At 42.2% G+C, this 16,109-nt stretch overlaps 1 protein-coding gene across 3 annotated transcripts in view; it reads left to right on the forward strand.

Annotated features, from left to right (window-relative positions):
• Positions 1-16,109, forward strand: part of LOC8035747 (molybdenum cofactor biosynthesis protein 1) — a 51,469-nt gene that overhangs the window by 14,876 nt on the left and 20,484 nt on the right. For all 3 annotated transcript variants that reach the window (XR_006077941.1, XM_029987644.3, XM_029987645.4), the window contains 3 exons: positions 6,840-7,007; positions 8,451-8,543; positions 15,625-15,758. Coding sequence is in view for 2 of the 3 variants with exons in the window: in XM_029987644.3 (XP_029843504.3) it covers positions 6,840-7,007; positions 8,451-8,543; positions 15,625-15,758 (395 nt within the window). In the remaining variant the exon portion in view is untranslated. The remainder of the gene's footprint in view (positions 1-6,839; positions 7,008-8,450; positions 8,544-15,624; positions 15,759-16,109) is intronic.

Below are 16,109 nucleotides of genomic sequence, written 5' to 3' on the forward strand. Positions count from 1 at the left end.
TTGGAGCACGTGGAGCGAAAGCTTGTGCTGCAGGGCAGGGGTGGAGATTGATCCTGGATTCAATCTCCTGGCTAGCGGTCATACTGCACTGGCTAAATTTCTCATCTACGGCTTGGAGACAAGTCGCCCGTGGAAGCAGACTAAGTTCTAGGCTGTATAAACATACACACAACATTAACTCTAACACAAGATGAAAGTTTCATATTATTAATGATAATAGCCACACAACTCCCATAAACTATTCACTGTTCAGAAACAAAAAATCCAAGAACGCTAGAAAGTTCTGGTACTTGGTTGCTTGGTATTCTTTGGGCTCTAAAAGACAGTTATTTTGTTATTTCTAGTTACTGTCGTTGCATGTGCACCAATAAACACAATGTACAATAAATGTGGTCCTCTTGCAACAGGCCGTTGCATATTAAGTTGCTGGATCACAGCTCAGGTGAAAAAGAGAAACAGCTGGCGTCAATGCGTCAACAAACATACGCATAGCAGTTATCTAGAAAGCCGGAGTATGAAACATATATCTCATATCTGAAGGCTGCACAACAAAGGAAACATGATGGAAAGAGAAGCTGTTACAAAAACAATTCTTGTTTACTTAACAGCTGTTTAAGGTCTAAATATCCCAAAATATCTGGTTTTACCTAAAAACAAAGTACCCTATTTATAGTATGCAGTTGATCAGAGTTGGTCTGGAAATGAAGAAACAGGGTCCCAGTCAACAATCTAGTTTGTTTCAGTTGGTGACTGCATGAAAAGACAGGTGTATTTAAAGGAATCTACCGGGATGTGACATTCAATAATTATTTTTTAGTTTTTGTTCGTTTTGAAAGAGTTATTTATTATGTCATATAGTTCTATGATACCATCAATGATTAGGAACCCAGAACCTAATCTGTAGTCTCTCAAGGCGGGTCCGTGAATGACCACATCCACCATTGTCTGAGGCCAGACATGTCTGGAGTGAAGAGCAACTCAGCTCTGGTTCTAGGTGACAATTAAGTCCAAGGATTGCCTTGTGAGTGCAACACTGAAGGTCCACAACGATTGACACTAGGTACAATGACTTGCACCTATCTGCTACAACTGGCTGTGCCAGTGGTGGTTCCAGATGTCACCACGATGCAATCTGGATGAGCTGTACAGATTGCATCCTGCTGTATTGTGTGGGTCCAGAACGCAGATGATTTGTTTGATGCCATTCGGTAGAAAGAGGCAACATGTTTCGTACAGGCTTTTTCGAGGAATGTCAGCCTAATCATTCCTACCAAAACTATGCATTACAAAAAAAAAAAATCTATCGCAAATTGCCCTACAATTGTGTGGCTACTGGAAACGTTCGTCTAGCGCTATAGTCCGTTGCAACTCAAGCATGTAGGGCGAGGGTAAGACGGGTCGGAGAGGAGGAAGCAGATGGAATGCTGGAGAGGACAAGGGAAACCTCCTTCTCTTTTCAGCGTTCCGTCTGCTTGCTCCCCCCAGCCCGTCTTACTCTCGCCCTATCTTCTTGAGTTTCAACGGACTTTGTGGTGCTAAACCACTAGCGCTAAACCATGCATTTAGTGGAGTTAGTGATGAGGAGTTAGCGATGTTAACTTGACTTTTCACACACAACTTTTTCCACCAAATGTAGCGGGTAAATGAAATTTATCTGCAGGTCATCTGACATTGATTTTCCGGCTAAATCTAGCGGGGAAACTGAATTTCCGTACAGGTCATGTGATATCACGTTTTCCGCTAAATTTAAGGGGAAACTGAATTTGTGTATAGGTCACGTGACATGAAGCCATGCGACATCATTTTCCCCGCTAAATTTAGCAGGAAAACTCGCGGTTGAGCTTTTTGAGGCTTCACTTCACCTTAAAACCTAGCCAATGAATGTTTCCCATTAAAACATTGATGTTGCATTGGTCTTTTCCAAAGGGTCTCTTCACAAATATTAAGAACATTCACAATAATTAGGTTATTCATTATTTTTGAATAATTACTTATTAGCTAGTAAATTTAAAGGCAGTTTTTCAGTTCGTCAGAGATAACAAAATAAGCCCACTGTAGATATAAGGCGTGTGCAGCATTTTATGGCGTATCGAAAGAAATATTAAATTTGGATGTGTTTCAGGGTTTCGATTTCCTTTCGGAGCACATCTCTTTGCCAGCGGTCCTGCTCCACGTGGCCAGTGCGTGCAACTAGTGTGCGCCGCTAGGCATGCTTCGCGTGACGGAGGTGAACCCAAGAATCAAAGCTTATTTTTCCAATGTCATTTGAACAGCACAGCTTATCATTTTACTGGTTCGCATCACACTTCCTCTCCAACAAGGGAGGTGAGGCAACAGTCGCTTGCTTTCACCGCGGCAAGCGGGATCGCTGGTGCAGTCATGCGTCCTGGTAGGAAACTGGAACTTCAGTATGCATCCAAATTAAGTGTTTGTTCAGATGCCCTGAAATGATGAAAAGCATGAATTTCGTTCTTCTGTTCTCTTAGTTCACCTGTGGTGTACTGGCGTGAACGGCCACATTTCGCTACTGCCGAGGTTGCGGCCAACGGCTGAGCGCACGCTTTCGTGAAGTGGCCACGTCGCACTGAGCTGGGCCGTGCAATTTCTCCGGAGTCTGCCCGGACGGACTCTGCTGGCTTTGCGGCCAGCCGCTTCCTCTTACTGACAGCCGGGCTGCTGTGCCGCCATGGAGAGGGCTTTTTTGTGGGGTGGCGTTCCTTGAAACTACTCCGCGCGGCAGCCAATAAGAGCCTCGTTCTGTGACACTGACGCGCAGCCAATGGGAGCTTATCCACCAAATTGCTGCTACAGATGACAGGCTTCACTCCATTGGGACAGGGGAGTTTAGGTGCTGTTTGGCGCGGCTTCGGAAGCTGATAACGCCTGTTTGCTCCATGGGACCAGTTAATGCTTTCGCATTAAAAAACGGGTTCTGCCTTCCTCATTCTTGCGGGCCCGTTTTGTGGCTTGGTTCGGACTGCCGTTTATTGTTTTTTCACCAGATTTGTGGCAAGAAACCACCTTCCCAACTTTTCAATCCTTTGGTATTATACAATAGTTAATTGATTGCATATACTTTTGTCAGATTATTTATTGAATAGTACATGTTACAGTAAAAAAGACAACTTGGTGTTAGCTTTATTAACTCTAGCAGGGGAAATCGGTGGCTGAGTGCGCTAGCGCACACCAGCTTGGAGCACGTGGAGCGAAAGCTCGTGCTGCAGGGCAGGGGTGGGGATTGATCCTGGATTCAATCCCCATCCCTGCCCGTTTCGATCTGGATGAGCATTGTACTGGCATGCGGTCGTGTATCACTACTGCGTGGTGTACGTTAGACCTCTGGCTAGTGGTCGTACTGCACTGGCTAAATTTCTCATCTACAGCTTGGAGACAAGTCGCCCGTGGAAGCAGACTAAGTTCTAGGCTGTATAAACATACACACAACACAATTTTTTTTTAACTTTAACACAAGGTGAAAGTTTCATATTATTAATGATAATAGCCACACGGCTCCCATAAACTATTCACTGTTCAGAAGCAAAAAATCCAAGAACGTTAGAAAGTTCTGGTACTTGGTTGCTCGGTATTCTTTGGGCTCTAAAGGACAGTTATTTTGTTATTTATAGTTACTGTCGTTGCATGTGCACCAATAAACAGAGTGTACAAAAAATATGGCCCCCTTGCAACAGATGGTTGCAAATTAAATTGCTGGATCACAGCTCAGGTGAAAAGAGGAAACAGCTGGTGGCAATGCGTCAACAAACATACCCATAGCTATTATCTAGAAAGCTGGAGTATAAAACATATATTTCGTATCTAAAGGCTGCACAACAAATGACACATGACGGAAAGAGCAGCTGTTACAAAAACAATTCTTGTTTACTTAACAGCTGTTTAAGGTCTAAATATCCCAAAATATCTGGTTTTACCTAAAAACAAAGGACCCTATTTATAGTATGCAGTTGATCAGAGTTGGTCTGGAAATGAACAAACAGGGTCTCTGTCAATAATCTAGGTATTTGTTATCATGAGTTGATATATTCACACGATCAGTTTTTCAGAATATTTTCCAAGTCACGAAATTCGCGAAAATGAGCTCCTTGTGAAAATAAGGTCGTTTATAGTATGCAGTTGATTAGAGTTGGTCTAGAAATGAAAAAACAGAATCCCAGTCAACAATCTAGTTTGTTTCAGTTGGTGACTGCATGAAAAGATGTATTTAAAGGAGTGTACCGGGGGGTGGTATTCAATAATAATTTTTTTGTCTTTGTTCTTTTTGCACAATGTCCACGTGGCCAGTGCGTGCAACTAGTCCACATGGCCAGTGCACGTGGCCAGTCCACGTGGCCAGTGCGTGCAACTAGTGTGCACCGCTAGGCATGCTTCATGTGACGGAGGTAAACCCAATAGTCAAAGCTTATTTTTGCAATGTCATTTGAACAGCACAGGTTATCATTTTGCTGGTTTGCATCACACTTCCTCCCCTGCGAGGGAGGTGAAGCAATAGTTGCTTGCTTTGACCACGGCGAGCGGGATCGCTGGTGCGGTCATGCGTCCTGGGGTAGGAAACTGGAACTTCAGTATGCATCCAAATTAAGTGTTTGTTCAGAATGCCCTGAAATGATGTGTGTGCTTTCTATGTTTATTAAGTGGGGGGATTAAGTAGTTTTACATGCTATCCAGAAAGTTTCTATTTGAGGCCATACCTTTCACTTTACTCATTAAAAAGTTAATTGGTCGAAAGTGCTTAACTCTTTCCTGACCACGGGAAAAGTAGCAATTTTGAAAGGATCCGTGCAAATGCTTTTATTTTTCCAATTTAAGTATGAATTGCAATATGCCACATCAAAATGTAGCCAATTGGTTCTTTAACTGGCGTTCATATAATGTGAGGAAAAAATTTTAAAATTTTTATTGTTTGAAAACACAATGTATGCGCAGAAGGCGTATAAATGCCAACACTTCTGCAGCTATTCAAATTAAACGACAAATAAAAGAAAATTCAGATTGTGAATTCTGAAAGTTAGTGTGCTCTAGCTGACGTTGCCTATTTTTGGTTCGTTTGAGGAGTTAGCCTCCGTAACACGTGTGCTTTTCAATCAAGGAATGCTTATATTGGTGGAACACAGATAGTACACCTCACATTCCCAGCAGAATGCTTGTGTTCTACCTTGGTTTTGTCTTAGCCTTGATTGCAGCTCTTTTATATTTAGCATTTTTGTCCGACTTGTTGGGAACATAAAACGTACACGCCGGCTCAGGAGAGCATTGATCAGATCAGATCAGATCTATTTTCCTCAAAGGTGTGGAAATTATTTTAAATTATTGTAATTATAAATTAGAAATTATAGTGATGCTTAACCGACAACCATCTGTTAAGCAGTGCATATAATATCATGTAAAGTGTCCCCAGTGCTGTTGAGGTCTAAAATATATGTCACAATACAGTTGAATTATGTAAATAATGCCCTCTTTGTTACAAAGACTAGTGCACGACGTTAGCTACGTTAGACAAGTGCAAGCACTGTTCCCAAGATTATATTTGGCAGCCCACCAGCTTGGAATAAAGCTCAAACCTACTTTGAAATTGAAGCTACAGTTCTTCGGCTATCCATGGGATTGTGGAAAATAATTTTCTGCACTAAATTTAATTTCTTGGCGGTGCTTGAAAATCATTGATCACCAGTGATCGATGACCTACGGGTGCGGTCAGGAAAGAGTTAATAACCCAATTATACCAAACATCATGAATTCTCCTGAATAGGCCCATTGGCACAGACCAATACGACATCAACTTCTTTTCGTGTCAAGCATACTTTTCATGGCTATGATTTGATTGAAGTGAGGCGCCAAAACAACGAGGACACAAGGAGAGAAGCAAGCATGACGAGGCGCACTTTCAACTGAACTTTATTTTGAAAGTGCGCCTCGTCCTGTCTGCTTCTCTCCTTGTGTCCTCGTTGTTTTGGCGCCTCACTTCAAGCATGTACAACCAACTAGCCCAACTCGCCGTTCTATGATTTGACTTGAATTTCATGAAACACCCTGTGTATGGGAGTCATGCTCTTTGCTGACCGAGAAATAAAAATATTAAGCAAGGTGGAGCGTGCAAAACTGGCTTGTGTGTCTAAGCCTTGCTTTTTGTCGCAACTGAAGGACAAAATTCTTTGGTGCAATTTCAGTCTACCTCTCGCATCGAAAAGCTGCCCTCCTTCACTGGCCCTGATTATTTCTCTGCAGCCCCCATGTTTTGACTTAGGACTGCCAGTATAAAAGAAAAATCTGACAGCTCCCAGTGCAGCAAGCAAATGTGACTTTTCTGTAATATAGTCCAAATTCATTGTGAAAGCTCATAAATATTGCCCCTTTTGGTGCACGAATATGCAAGCTAAGACTACACAGGAAGCCTGTTTTTACCAGTATACAACTGTGAATTCCTCCCGATTGCATTCTAGTTTATTTTGGCAATCGCACCCATTCACATTTTTTTTTTTAGTAGAGACAAGCTCAAAAAGTCATTGTTTCAGTGTGCCTAATTGCAAACGCATGATGGGGAAACAGCAGCTTGTTTATAAAATGTTAGAAAACAATATATTTGCACTACAATATTTACTGTACAATGTATGCTCGATAAAAGGGATGTTTGGTTATTTTTCTGGTCCTGTACAGCCGTGTAACAGTGCTTGGTGAGTAGCTTTATAGTACATTTGGTGTTTTGCTGATCATATTTCAGTTGTTTTTTTAACAGAGAGCACAGTGATCAGATTACTATTAGCCTTGGGCAGTCGTTTGTAAGTGCATGAATTCTAGCACTGCGTCTTATTTTTGGTGACTTATAGGTGTCTACTGCATGCCGGCAGAAGGCGTGCCATTGACGCCAAATGAGAAGCTGCTTTCTTCTGACGAAATTGTCCATTTGGCAACTCTCTTTGCCACCTTTGGTGTGAACAAAGTACGCCTCACCGGAGGAGAGCCGTTGGTCCGGAAAGATACACTGGACATTGTTGGTGAGCCGTAGTTTTGATAATTTTGGCTCCACTACAGGGCCGATTGAAGCTTTTTGTCCCCAAGTTGAAAATGCCTGCTTTACTGGAGTTGGCGACAAATTTTCACAGCAAGAGCACATACGGCCTTGATGTATACGCATAGGGGTCAACACGTGGAAAAGTTTTTATTTTTTATATTAGTGTCACTTCATGTGCGACATCCTGTTTGGGCATCCTGTTTGATGACAGACATCCTTTTTAAATACTAGAGTGTATCAAATAAAATAAAAAAAGACAAGAAAATCCTACATATTGTCTAAAAAAAAGGATAAAAAGAAAAGTGGATTAGGTGCGTCAGCTGCGCTCGTGAAATCATTTTGTGGAAGAAAATGGTGTTGATAAGCTCTATAGGTCGATGCCGATTTTAATTTATTTGCAATTTTTTTATATGTTGCTATCTGGTGATGGCTTTTATTAATGATGGTTAATGTAAATGGACGCTGCTGAAAATTTAAAACTTTTGTTTGAAAATATGACTCTTGATTGTGAGAAGGACTAGGCAGGCTGGGGTATTTTTCCAGCAATCTTTAGAAAAAGCTGATTTTTTTTTTTTCTTTAGAAAAATCTGAGCTTTTTATTACTCTGTGAGAGGCAAAGACACAAGGTGCATGGTGTTGAAGAGGTTTTATTTGTACATGCACCAAGCATTCGTCCAATGCTAAAGTATGAGAAACAAGGTAGATTGTTGGCTGGATGCTGATACGGCTATGGATAAAGCTTACGAATGCTGTTCGGATACACTTACAAAACTGCAGCTGCGGGATGGATGCGGATGGCGACATCACTATAAAGCATATGCGCGGGTCTCTCCAAATGACAATGATGATTCTTCAGTCGTCAACTGATTTATGCTTAAAAAATACTGACCTTATCTGTTACAGCTGTTTTGGATGTTTTTTTTATTTCTCTTCTAAACTCAACTGTAATATGAATTAGCATTTTATTTTTTCATAAATTGGATTATGGTAATGTATTACATACCCGAGCGCATTTTTTTCCAGCTTGTACGGAAAGTTCATTCAGCTGTCGTTAGTGAAACGACGCCAGTATTTCAGTCTAGCACACGACTGCAAGATTTTAGCAAGCCCTCAACATCTATTAGATCACTGCATGAGCAGTGGGTTTTTCCCTCCTCTCAAAAGAAAGCCAGTCATTACGCGGTCATTGAACCTACCCTTGAACAGCACCGCATCCCTCTCCCCAGCTGTTTCTTGATGGTACAATCCTAGGTAACCTTTCTAGCTTGATGGGAGACACAGCCAGTTAGTTAGCTGTTATTAATGCGATGCAAGCAAAAGAAAGGAAACAGATCCTACAATTTGGCTGTGTGAAACAAATACTGTTGACTGCATTACAGGATGTACTTTCACCTTCCTTTTTTTTTTTTTTTTCTTGCTATTTCAGAAAGGCTGTCACAAATTCCACAGCTGGAAACTTTGGGAATGACAACCAACGGGCTCGTTTTGTCCCGGAAACTGGCTGATTTGAAAAAGGCTGGTAAAGTGTGATTTTAAGCTTTTGCTCCTATAATCCCGCCACACAGGCATTTCACATGGAATTTAGGCAAATGCCATTTGGACAAGTGGCTAATCAGATCGCTATCCTTACTCAGCATGTTCCACTCAGCGTACACTCATTCGCCGATTCTTTCACTGCCTTCGGTCTAAATGCAATTTGAGATGGTGGTGTGGCAAGGTTTACACAGCGTAAAAGTACCCATATATGATCAAATAGGAGTATAAAGAACAAGCTAATAAAAACTTGTTGCATGCAAACACTGATTTTTGAAACTGAATTGAATACGAATGTAACAGTGCCATAACCGAATTAACCACAAATATGATTCAAATCATTTTCAAAGTTTTCGATAGGGGTAGACTGTTCATAGAGAAGTGTGCACTGTCCAGGAGAATACTATTCGTCGTTCACACGGTCGTCGTAAGAATGGAAGGCCAGGCGAAAATGACTAGATTTGAACGGCGTGATTATATAAAGACCGAAACTAAAGCAATGTGTAAGTTGGTGCCTTGAGGATGGCGACACGCTCGAGGCACTTGGAGGAACTGGTGTCGGAACAGCCGAAGGACTCGTCACTTTTACTTTGCTCCTCCCGGGCGGCGGTGCCGTAGCAGCTGGTCGCAGATTTATAAGTGGAAATGTCACACGCCTGGATCGCATCTGTGACTGGTGTGTTTACTGCATCCTAAAAAGCGGCCCCTCGATTTCCACCTGACGACGTCGCACAAGTGGCACACTGTCCTGGTAGCATCGCAACAGTGGTGGTGGATCTGGCAGACGCTTGTTCTGCTGCAGATCGCTCTCGAGCTCGACAGTCCACGTAAGCTTCGGCAGCCAGCAGTTGGGACACCATGACGACAGCGACGCTTAAAGGGGAACTCCGACAATTTTTCGATAGCCTTCGATTTGGCTGGACATAGCAGACAGCTTCAATGACCCTTTCTCAACTGATAGCCAAAATATTTTATAAAAATTAATTTTTTCCGTGAGGTTTTTTAATGTTTTTTAGTTACGCCGGCCGTGAAGGTTCCAGGAGGCGATTCTCTACTGGCGACAATGAAGCATCCCTACTTTTCCCTACCCGCACACATCACCGGCGAGAAGGCGGATGAATGATTTGGGCAGCCGCAAAGCGGCTTTCCGGTTTGCCAGTGGTCGAGATTATTTTTTCGCAGCTTCAAGGTTGAAAGTTTCTTCCCAATGGGCAACCTGTGCTCTGCGGTAGGTTGTACAAACAGTGCCGGGAAAAAAAAGCTTATTTTTTTACCCTTGTCTCTGCTGGAGAAAAAAATACGCTCCCTGGCAGCTGTGGAGGCCAGCCGCGCCAAAGTGCTTTTGCTCATGCTGTGTGTCAAAAGTACCAGCGTCGCATGAAACATTCTCACTTATGCTCGGGATACTTTACAGCCGCGTGCTAAGAATTGAGTATCCTTGTGCAGTTGAAACAGCTTCAAGAGTGGAACTCGCAGACTTAAGTCAGCTGTGACCACTACAACGTTCGTCCACTCTCAACACATGCATATGGAACATTATACAAAAGTAAACAACAAAGGAAAAAAAAACATTCTTAGCCAAGCAGTGGCCACACAAAAAATGATCTTAGTTACATATTTATTATAGATAACAGTGCATTTCTAAAAGGATTGGGGTCACTGATGTGGACTATGTGGTCCGGCAGATCATTCCATTCTTTTACGGTGAATGGAAGAAATTGGTTTTTAGAAGCGACGGCTGAGTGCGACGTACAGTAAGAAAGTTAGAATGGCGCTAAGATGAACGATGGGAATCTAACAACAGAGATTGTCTGAGTTGAGGGTAGTAATAAAAAATATTTATTTTAAGAGACAAGTGCATGATTGTTTGAGGTGAGTTTTGAGAGTGGGGAGGCCAAGAGAGGCCTTCATCGCTGACACACTGGCGGTACGATCATAGTTGCTAGGTAAATTTGATGAAGAGACCAGATGGCACCTGCATACTCTATTTTCGTACATACAAAGGTTTCGTAGGCCAGCCGCCGCAGAGCAGGGAAAGCGGAGTGCAGGAAGCATCGGATATTAGTGCAGTTATATTATCAATGTGGTTGATCCAAGACATGTGAGAAGAAAAATGTACACCGCGGTATTTAGGATTGAACATGCTCGATGGTTTGTGTGCCTAGAGGATATTTAAAAAAACAATAAAAAAGTTTACAAAAAGAAACAAAAAAACATCCTTTAGTGGTTTTGTAACATTTGCCTTTGATCACACCGTTTGGTTACACTTTCAAAATCATTCTGAAGTATGAGATGATTTTTAGTGCACTTTATTTGGAAGATCTAGGACACTGCCCTGTGGGACACCTGATAAGACATTGGTGAGGTTAGATTCTAATGTGTTTATGACTGTGCATTGAACTCTTGATGAAAGGAAGCTACAAATCAAGAAAATGTTAATGGATCAATATTTGTTTGAGACAGCTTAGATAGGAGGTGGAGGCGAGGAACACGATTGAACGCTTTAGAAAAATCTAGGAAAATGGCATTTGTTTGGGACTGTGAATCAAGGTTAGTGTGCAGGTTGTGTGGTAATTAAAATAGTTGGGTGTCAAAGGAAAAACCCTTGCGAAAACTATGCTGATTTTGGGAGAAAAAGTTGTTACTGGTTAGGTGATTTGTGATGTTAGAAAAGACGATGTGCTTCAAAAGTTTAAATGCTATGCATGTGAGCGATATTGGACGATAATTACGGGGGTTAGGTCGATCACCGCTTTTATAGACAGGTATGACATGGCCTATCTTCCAGTCTGTTAGAACACAACATTTAGGCAATGGCTGGTTGAAGATTAGCTGAAGAAACTAGCTGGAGATATCCTCAATATCTTTTAGTATTTTTGTGCTAATAGTATCAGGGCCCAGGGCAGAAGATACATTCAGGTTGTCGATGAGTTTGGCAACGTCAGCTGCAGCGACAGTGATTGGTGACTTGCAAGGAAATGGAAGGGGAGGGAAAAAGTAATGTTATGCAATGACTCGGTTGTGAAGACAGGGGAAAAGAAATCATTCATTTTTTGTGGAGCAAGTTCATCTGGTACAGCGGCACCATCATTCCCTAATGACTTTGTGATTTGGGTGCTGGGGTTGGGTGTTATCGTTTTTCAAGACTTAGTGGGGCTAAGACAGAATATTCGGTAAATCCAGGTGAAAGTACTTTTTTTTAAGCTTTATAGTTAATGCAGTATCCTCTTTTAGGTAAGTTAAGTACTTTTCCCACATTGAAAGGGACCCACTAGCCTTCGCTTTTCGATAGAGACATTTCTTTTTGTTATAGAGAACTTTCAGTTGTGTATTATACCACAGTTGACCAGCGTCCCCACGAATATGTAATAGAGAAACATATGAACTGGCGAGGTCAATGAGCTTTTGTTTGAATAATACCTAATTTTCCTCAACAGGCCGTGATGAAAAAAAAAGAGAGAAAGACAACAAAAAAGATAGTAAGCTCCTCATGAATACCGGAAGAAATCTCATGTTAGAGGTATTTTTCGTGGCCAAAACCCATAAACCAGGAGTCCCTTTTCACACCATAGTGTCTGTGCGGGACACATGGTTACATGCAGTATCGGGAAGTTTGCAAAAGCATCTTAATTCCCTACATATTGTTGACCCAATGTGCGTCCCCAACTCTAAGGCAGTTATTGACTTTCTGAAGGTCAGTGACCCAAACAGGTGTAGCGCATTCAGCATTGATGTTCAAGAATTGTATTATTCTAGTATACCCCACAATGACCTCATGGTGAGTGTCAAGGAGTGCATATTGGATGGAACACAACGATGAAAGCAACTTTAAGATGCAGTACAGGATCATAGTAGAAGACTTCCTTGAACTCTTGTTGGTGTATTTGAAATCCACACTCATTGGATGGCAGGACAAGGTGTATGTACAGAGGTCCGAAGTATGTATATGGTCGAGGGTAGCCCTTGTCTTCAGCAACATTTTCCTAAGCTGGATCGACCAAGATCTTGAACCCTGCTTGGAAAAAAAACCACCAGAAAAGTGTTTTGGTATGTGGATGATTATATAATATTAATTGAGAAGGCGAATTTCCAACAAACATCTGACGATGTGCTGAAGGTTTTCATGGAGAAAGGCTCTTTGTTTCACCTATGAGACCCCACAAAGAAACCATATTCAGTTCTTGGATCTACTCATCGACGTGGAAGATGATCACAATTGCTGGGCGTACAATCCCAGAACGGCGAAGGGACTAGTCAACTTTCAATCAGCCCACTCCAAACTCGTCAAACAAGCCATTGCTTTTTCCTGTCTAAGGTCAGCCCTAACTTGCACCTGTATCCACAAATTGAGCCCCAACTTCATGTCCCAGATTCAGAAGGTCAAGGATTCGAGATTTCCTAATTCGGTCACCTCATCAGCTTGCGAAAAATTAGTAAAGCACCTTAAATCAGGTACAGAGGTCAAGTGAGGGGACCTCGATCTGAAAGTGAAAAAGAAAGTTTCAGTCATTCCATATATCCACCACCTTTCCCATGGACTGAAAAAATTCCCCACAAGACTCGACGTGAATGTTTTTTCCGCCCGCAACAAGCTAAGCAGAGCATGCACCGCAGCAAACAAACGTGCGAGCAAAGAAAATCCAACGAGTCACGGTGGGTGCAGGATCAAATACGGAATGAAGTTTGTCCCCTGCATAAGAGGCACAGTTTACAGGATCCAGTTTTCCTGCAGGCACTCGCATGTAGGACAGATGGGATGTTGCCTGAATATACGACTACGAGAACACCATAGTTTTTTGAAAGGAACCGCTTACTCACACCTTGCAATGCATTGCCGGGGTTGCAGATGCCAGCCCCTTTTCTCCAACACGACAGTGATGTTCCGACACAAGGACCTTCTACCCTGGGAAGTGATGGAGACATAGTACATCACACAAAACAAAACCTTGTGCATTAGTCAGCCGACAGTGACTTTGACGAACCGCGAGATCAGCTTTTTTTGGATTTAGGACGTAGCCCGGCTCGTTCTGCGGGGAGTGAAAGAAGAAGTGCTCAAGACCACGAAGGGGCATGTGCCCGTGCGAGCAGCAGCGTCATGTGTATTTTTTTCGTTTCATTAGAATGAGTCACTAGTCAGCGCTTGTCTTGTGTTTTCTAGTCTTTCTGTCCTTTTCTTAGTAGCGCTGTATTTTATTATTATTTTATTTTAGTACAATCTTTATGAACAGCAACCTGCCATCTGGTCTACATAAATGCTGTTCATTCCATTCTATACGAGTACATTTCAATGTTTACGACAATCACAGTCTACACATGTTAGGTCACAGCGCAGCACGTGCATGTTCGTCACTTCGGAAGGCGAGCAAAGGACGCGCCACTCGCACGAACGCTGAAAATGGCACCGACCAGAAGCACTTTTCTAAAATGGTTTATAGATGTTTCGCTAAATTACCCAAGTGCTAATGAGCATATGCATGCTACAAGAGTAGTTAAGCTATGCATGCTGGTGTCTGCAGCAGTAACTTTTGAAAAGAAAATCTAAAACAAATGGCACGTTCCTGCAGGTAAGAGGTGCGTGTGCGGCATCTGTACCCACATTCCGAGCTCTCGCCGCGGTGCACTGGCAATTTTTCAAAAAATGTATTGTGTGGCTCTTTTACCTTTTTTTGCCAGCGTAATTGCTTTCTTCTGATAGAAGGAGAATGGATTTACGCTAGTGATATCACGAAACTAGCAAACCCCTGCTTGATCATAGTGAGTTGCAAAAACGGTTTTCTCGAAATCCCAATTGCTTTTGTTTTTGTTTCCTCATAGTTCAGCATGTAGGCCAAGGCCATTCTTTGTGCAAATGGAGATTATTATCAACTTCAGATAGCACGATTGCCCCTGCTTTTTTGCTGTTAGATGCGAGAAAAGCTTGTGCGAATGTACCCGATTGCTGGACGAGCGCCTTGCTTCCCGCCTGTGACGTAATGTCTGAATGGCGGGGAAAACTGGGGAAGGTCTAGGGAGAATGAAGTTTCGGTTTTAGTAGCAAACAAAATATCACGTTTTTAATTAACTAGAGTGAATCTGGGAGAGCTAGACAGCATTTCAATATCCGGAAGCCGTCTACTTTCAGGAAATGGGCCTTTGGTTAGGTAGCTCAAAAAATCGCGAAATTCCCCTTTAAGTTTACTCATACTTTTTGCTAGGACTTCTAGTGCCAACTACCAAGATCATGGCATCCAACAGCATGACACACTGGCTCCTGTGATGTCGTTTGTTGCCACTTGAGGACCATTTTTGATGTATGGATGGAATGAGACGCTAAACACGCCAGTCGAAGACACGCTCCAGGCACTCTAGTTAGTGTGAAAGTGTGCAGTTAGCTCTTGGTGCAGTCAAACACATATCACACGACAATGTATGAATAGAGACAAAAAGGTGCTGCTGCTGATGATTGTGCCGAGGAGAAGAGTGTAATGACATCCAGGGGCAGGTTTGCAGGTGTCCAGTGGGTGCCTATGAAGGGAAGGTCGCTACACTAAACCATTCAGACTATTTGGAAGTTCTTGAAAAAATATTTGAGACTTTTATAAATTGATATTTGATTTAGGCATCAAATTTAATTAGGGGGATATTTTATAGTCTATTAGAAAATTAAGAGTATGGTATTTGCACACCCCTAATAAAAAACCAAATGTCTAAAAAATTATCATGCCAACTTCATTCTCATCACCCTTTGAATAAAATGTTCTCATATGTGTTGCTTTTTGGGAAGTATTGTAGCTATGCTTTTTGTAGACGCGTTCAGTCAAAAAGCGTGCGCACTTGGCTCAAGCCAGGCGGTACAGTCTTCTTCGTTGGCGGGGGACGCCACTACACTTTTCATAGCGTTAGGATCAGTGTTTACCAGGATAAGTTGAAATGTAAGTGACCATCCCAGTGTAGTGCTGTCATTAGGATGTCTCTCGTAATCTCATAATTTTCTCATTCTGATTGTACAAGCCAGTTTTCGAGCATGTATGTCACTATTTATCGGTTCCCTCCACACAGCTCTGAAACTGATCTATTTTCTCACCCAGGTTTGACGCACCTCAACATTAGCCTCGACACTATGGTACCAGCAAAGTTTGAGTTTCTTGCCAGACGCAAGGGGTGGCAGGTTGTGCGGAAAAGCATTGACCAGGCGCTGGAAATGGGGTTCCAATCGTTAAAGGCAAGTTGCATCCAGACATTTTCTTGTGGAACTTATGCAGCACTGTGAAAAAGCTTGCCTGAGTGTATAGGTTGAGCTAGCGTCTCACTTTTCTGAGCTCTTGTTCAAATAAAATGCTAGATTAATTCCTGCAGCATTGCCAGCACCTTTTGTGGCATTGTGTGTTACCTGGGTGGTGGAGCCTGCACTACGTTATGGATACTGCACTACAGTACGAAAATAAGAGGTCTAGATGGGCATTGTGTTCTAAACAGTTGACCTGTGGCAAAGAAAGTTGCATTTCAACAAATTTATTTATTTTTTTCTTTTTAAATACCCTTAAGAAGCCATTAGGGAGCGGATAAGTTGAAA

This window comes from Ixodes scapularis, unplaced genomic scaffold (genome assembly GCF_016920785.2).
Source record: "Ixodes scapularis isolate PalLabHiFi unplaced genomic scaffold, ASM1692078v2 PGA_scaffold2__306_contigs__length_199485367, whole genome shotgun sequence".
Taxonomy (NCBI): domain Eukaryota; kingdom Metazoa; phylum Arthropoda; class Arachnida; order Ixodida; family Ixodidae; genus Ixodes; species Ixodes scapularis.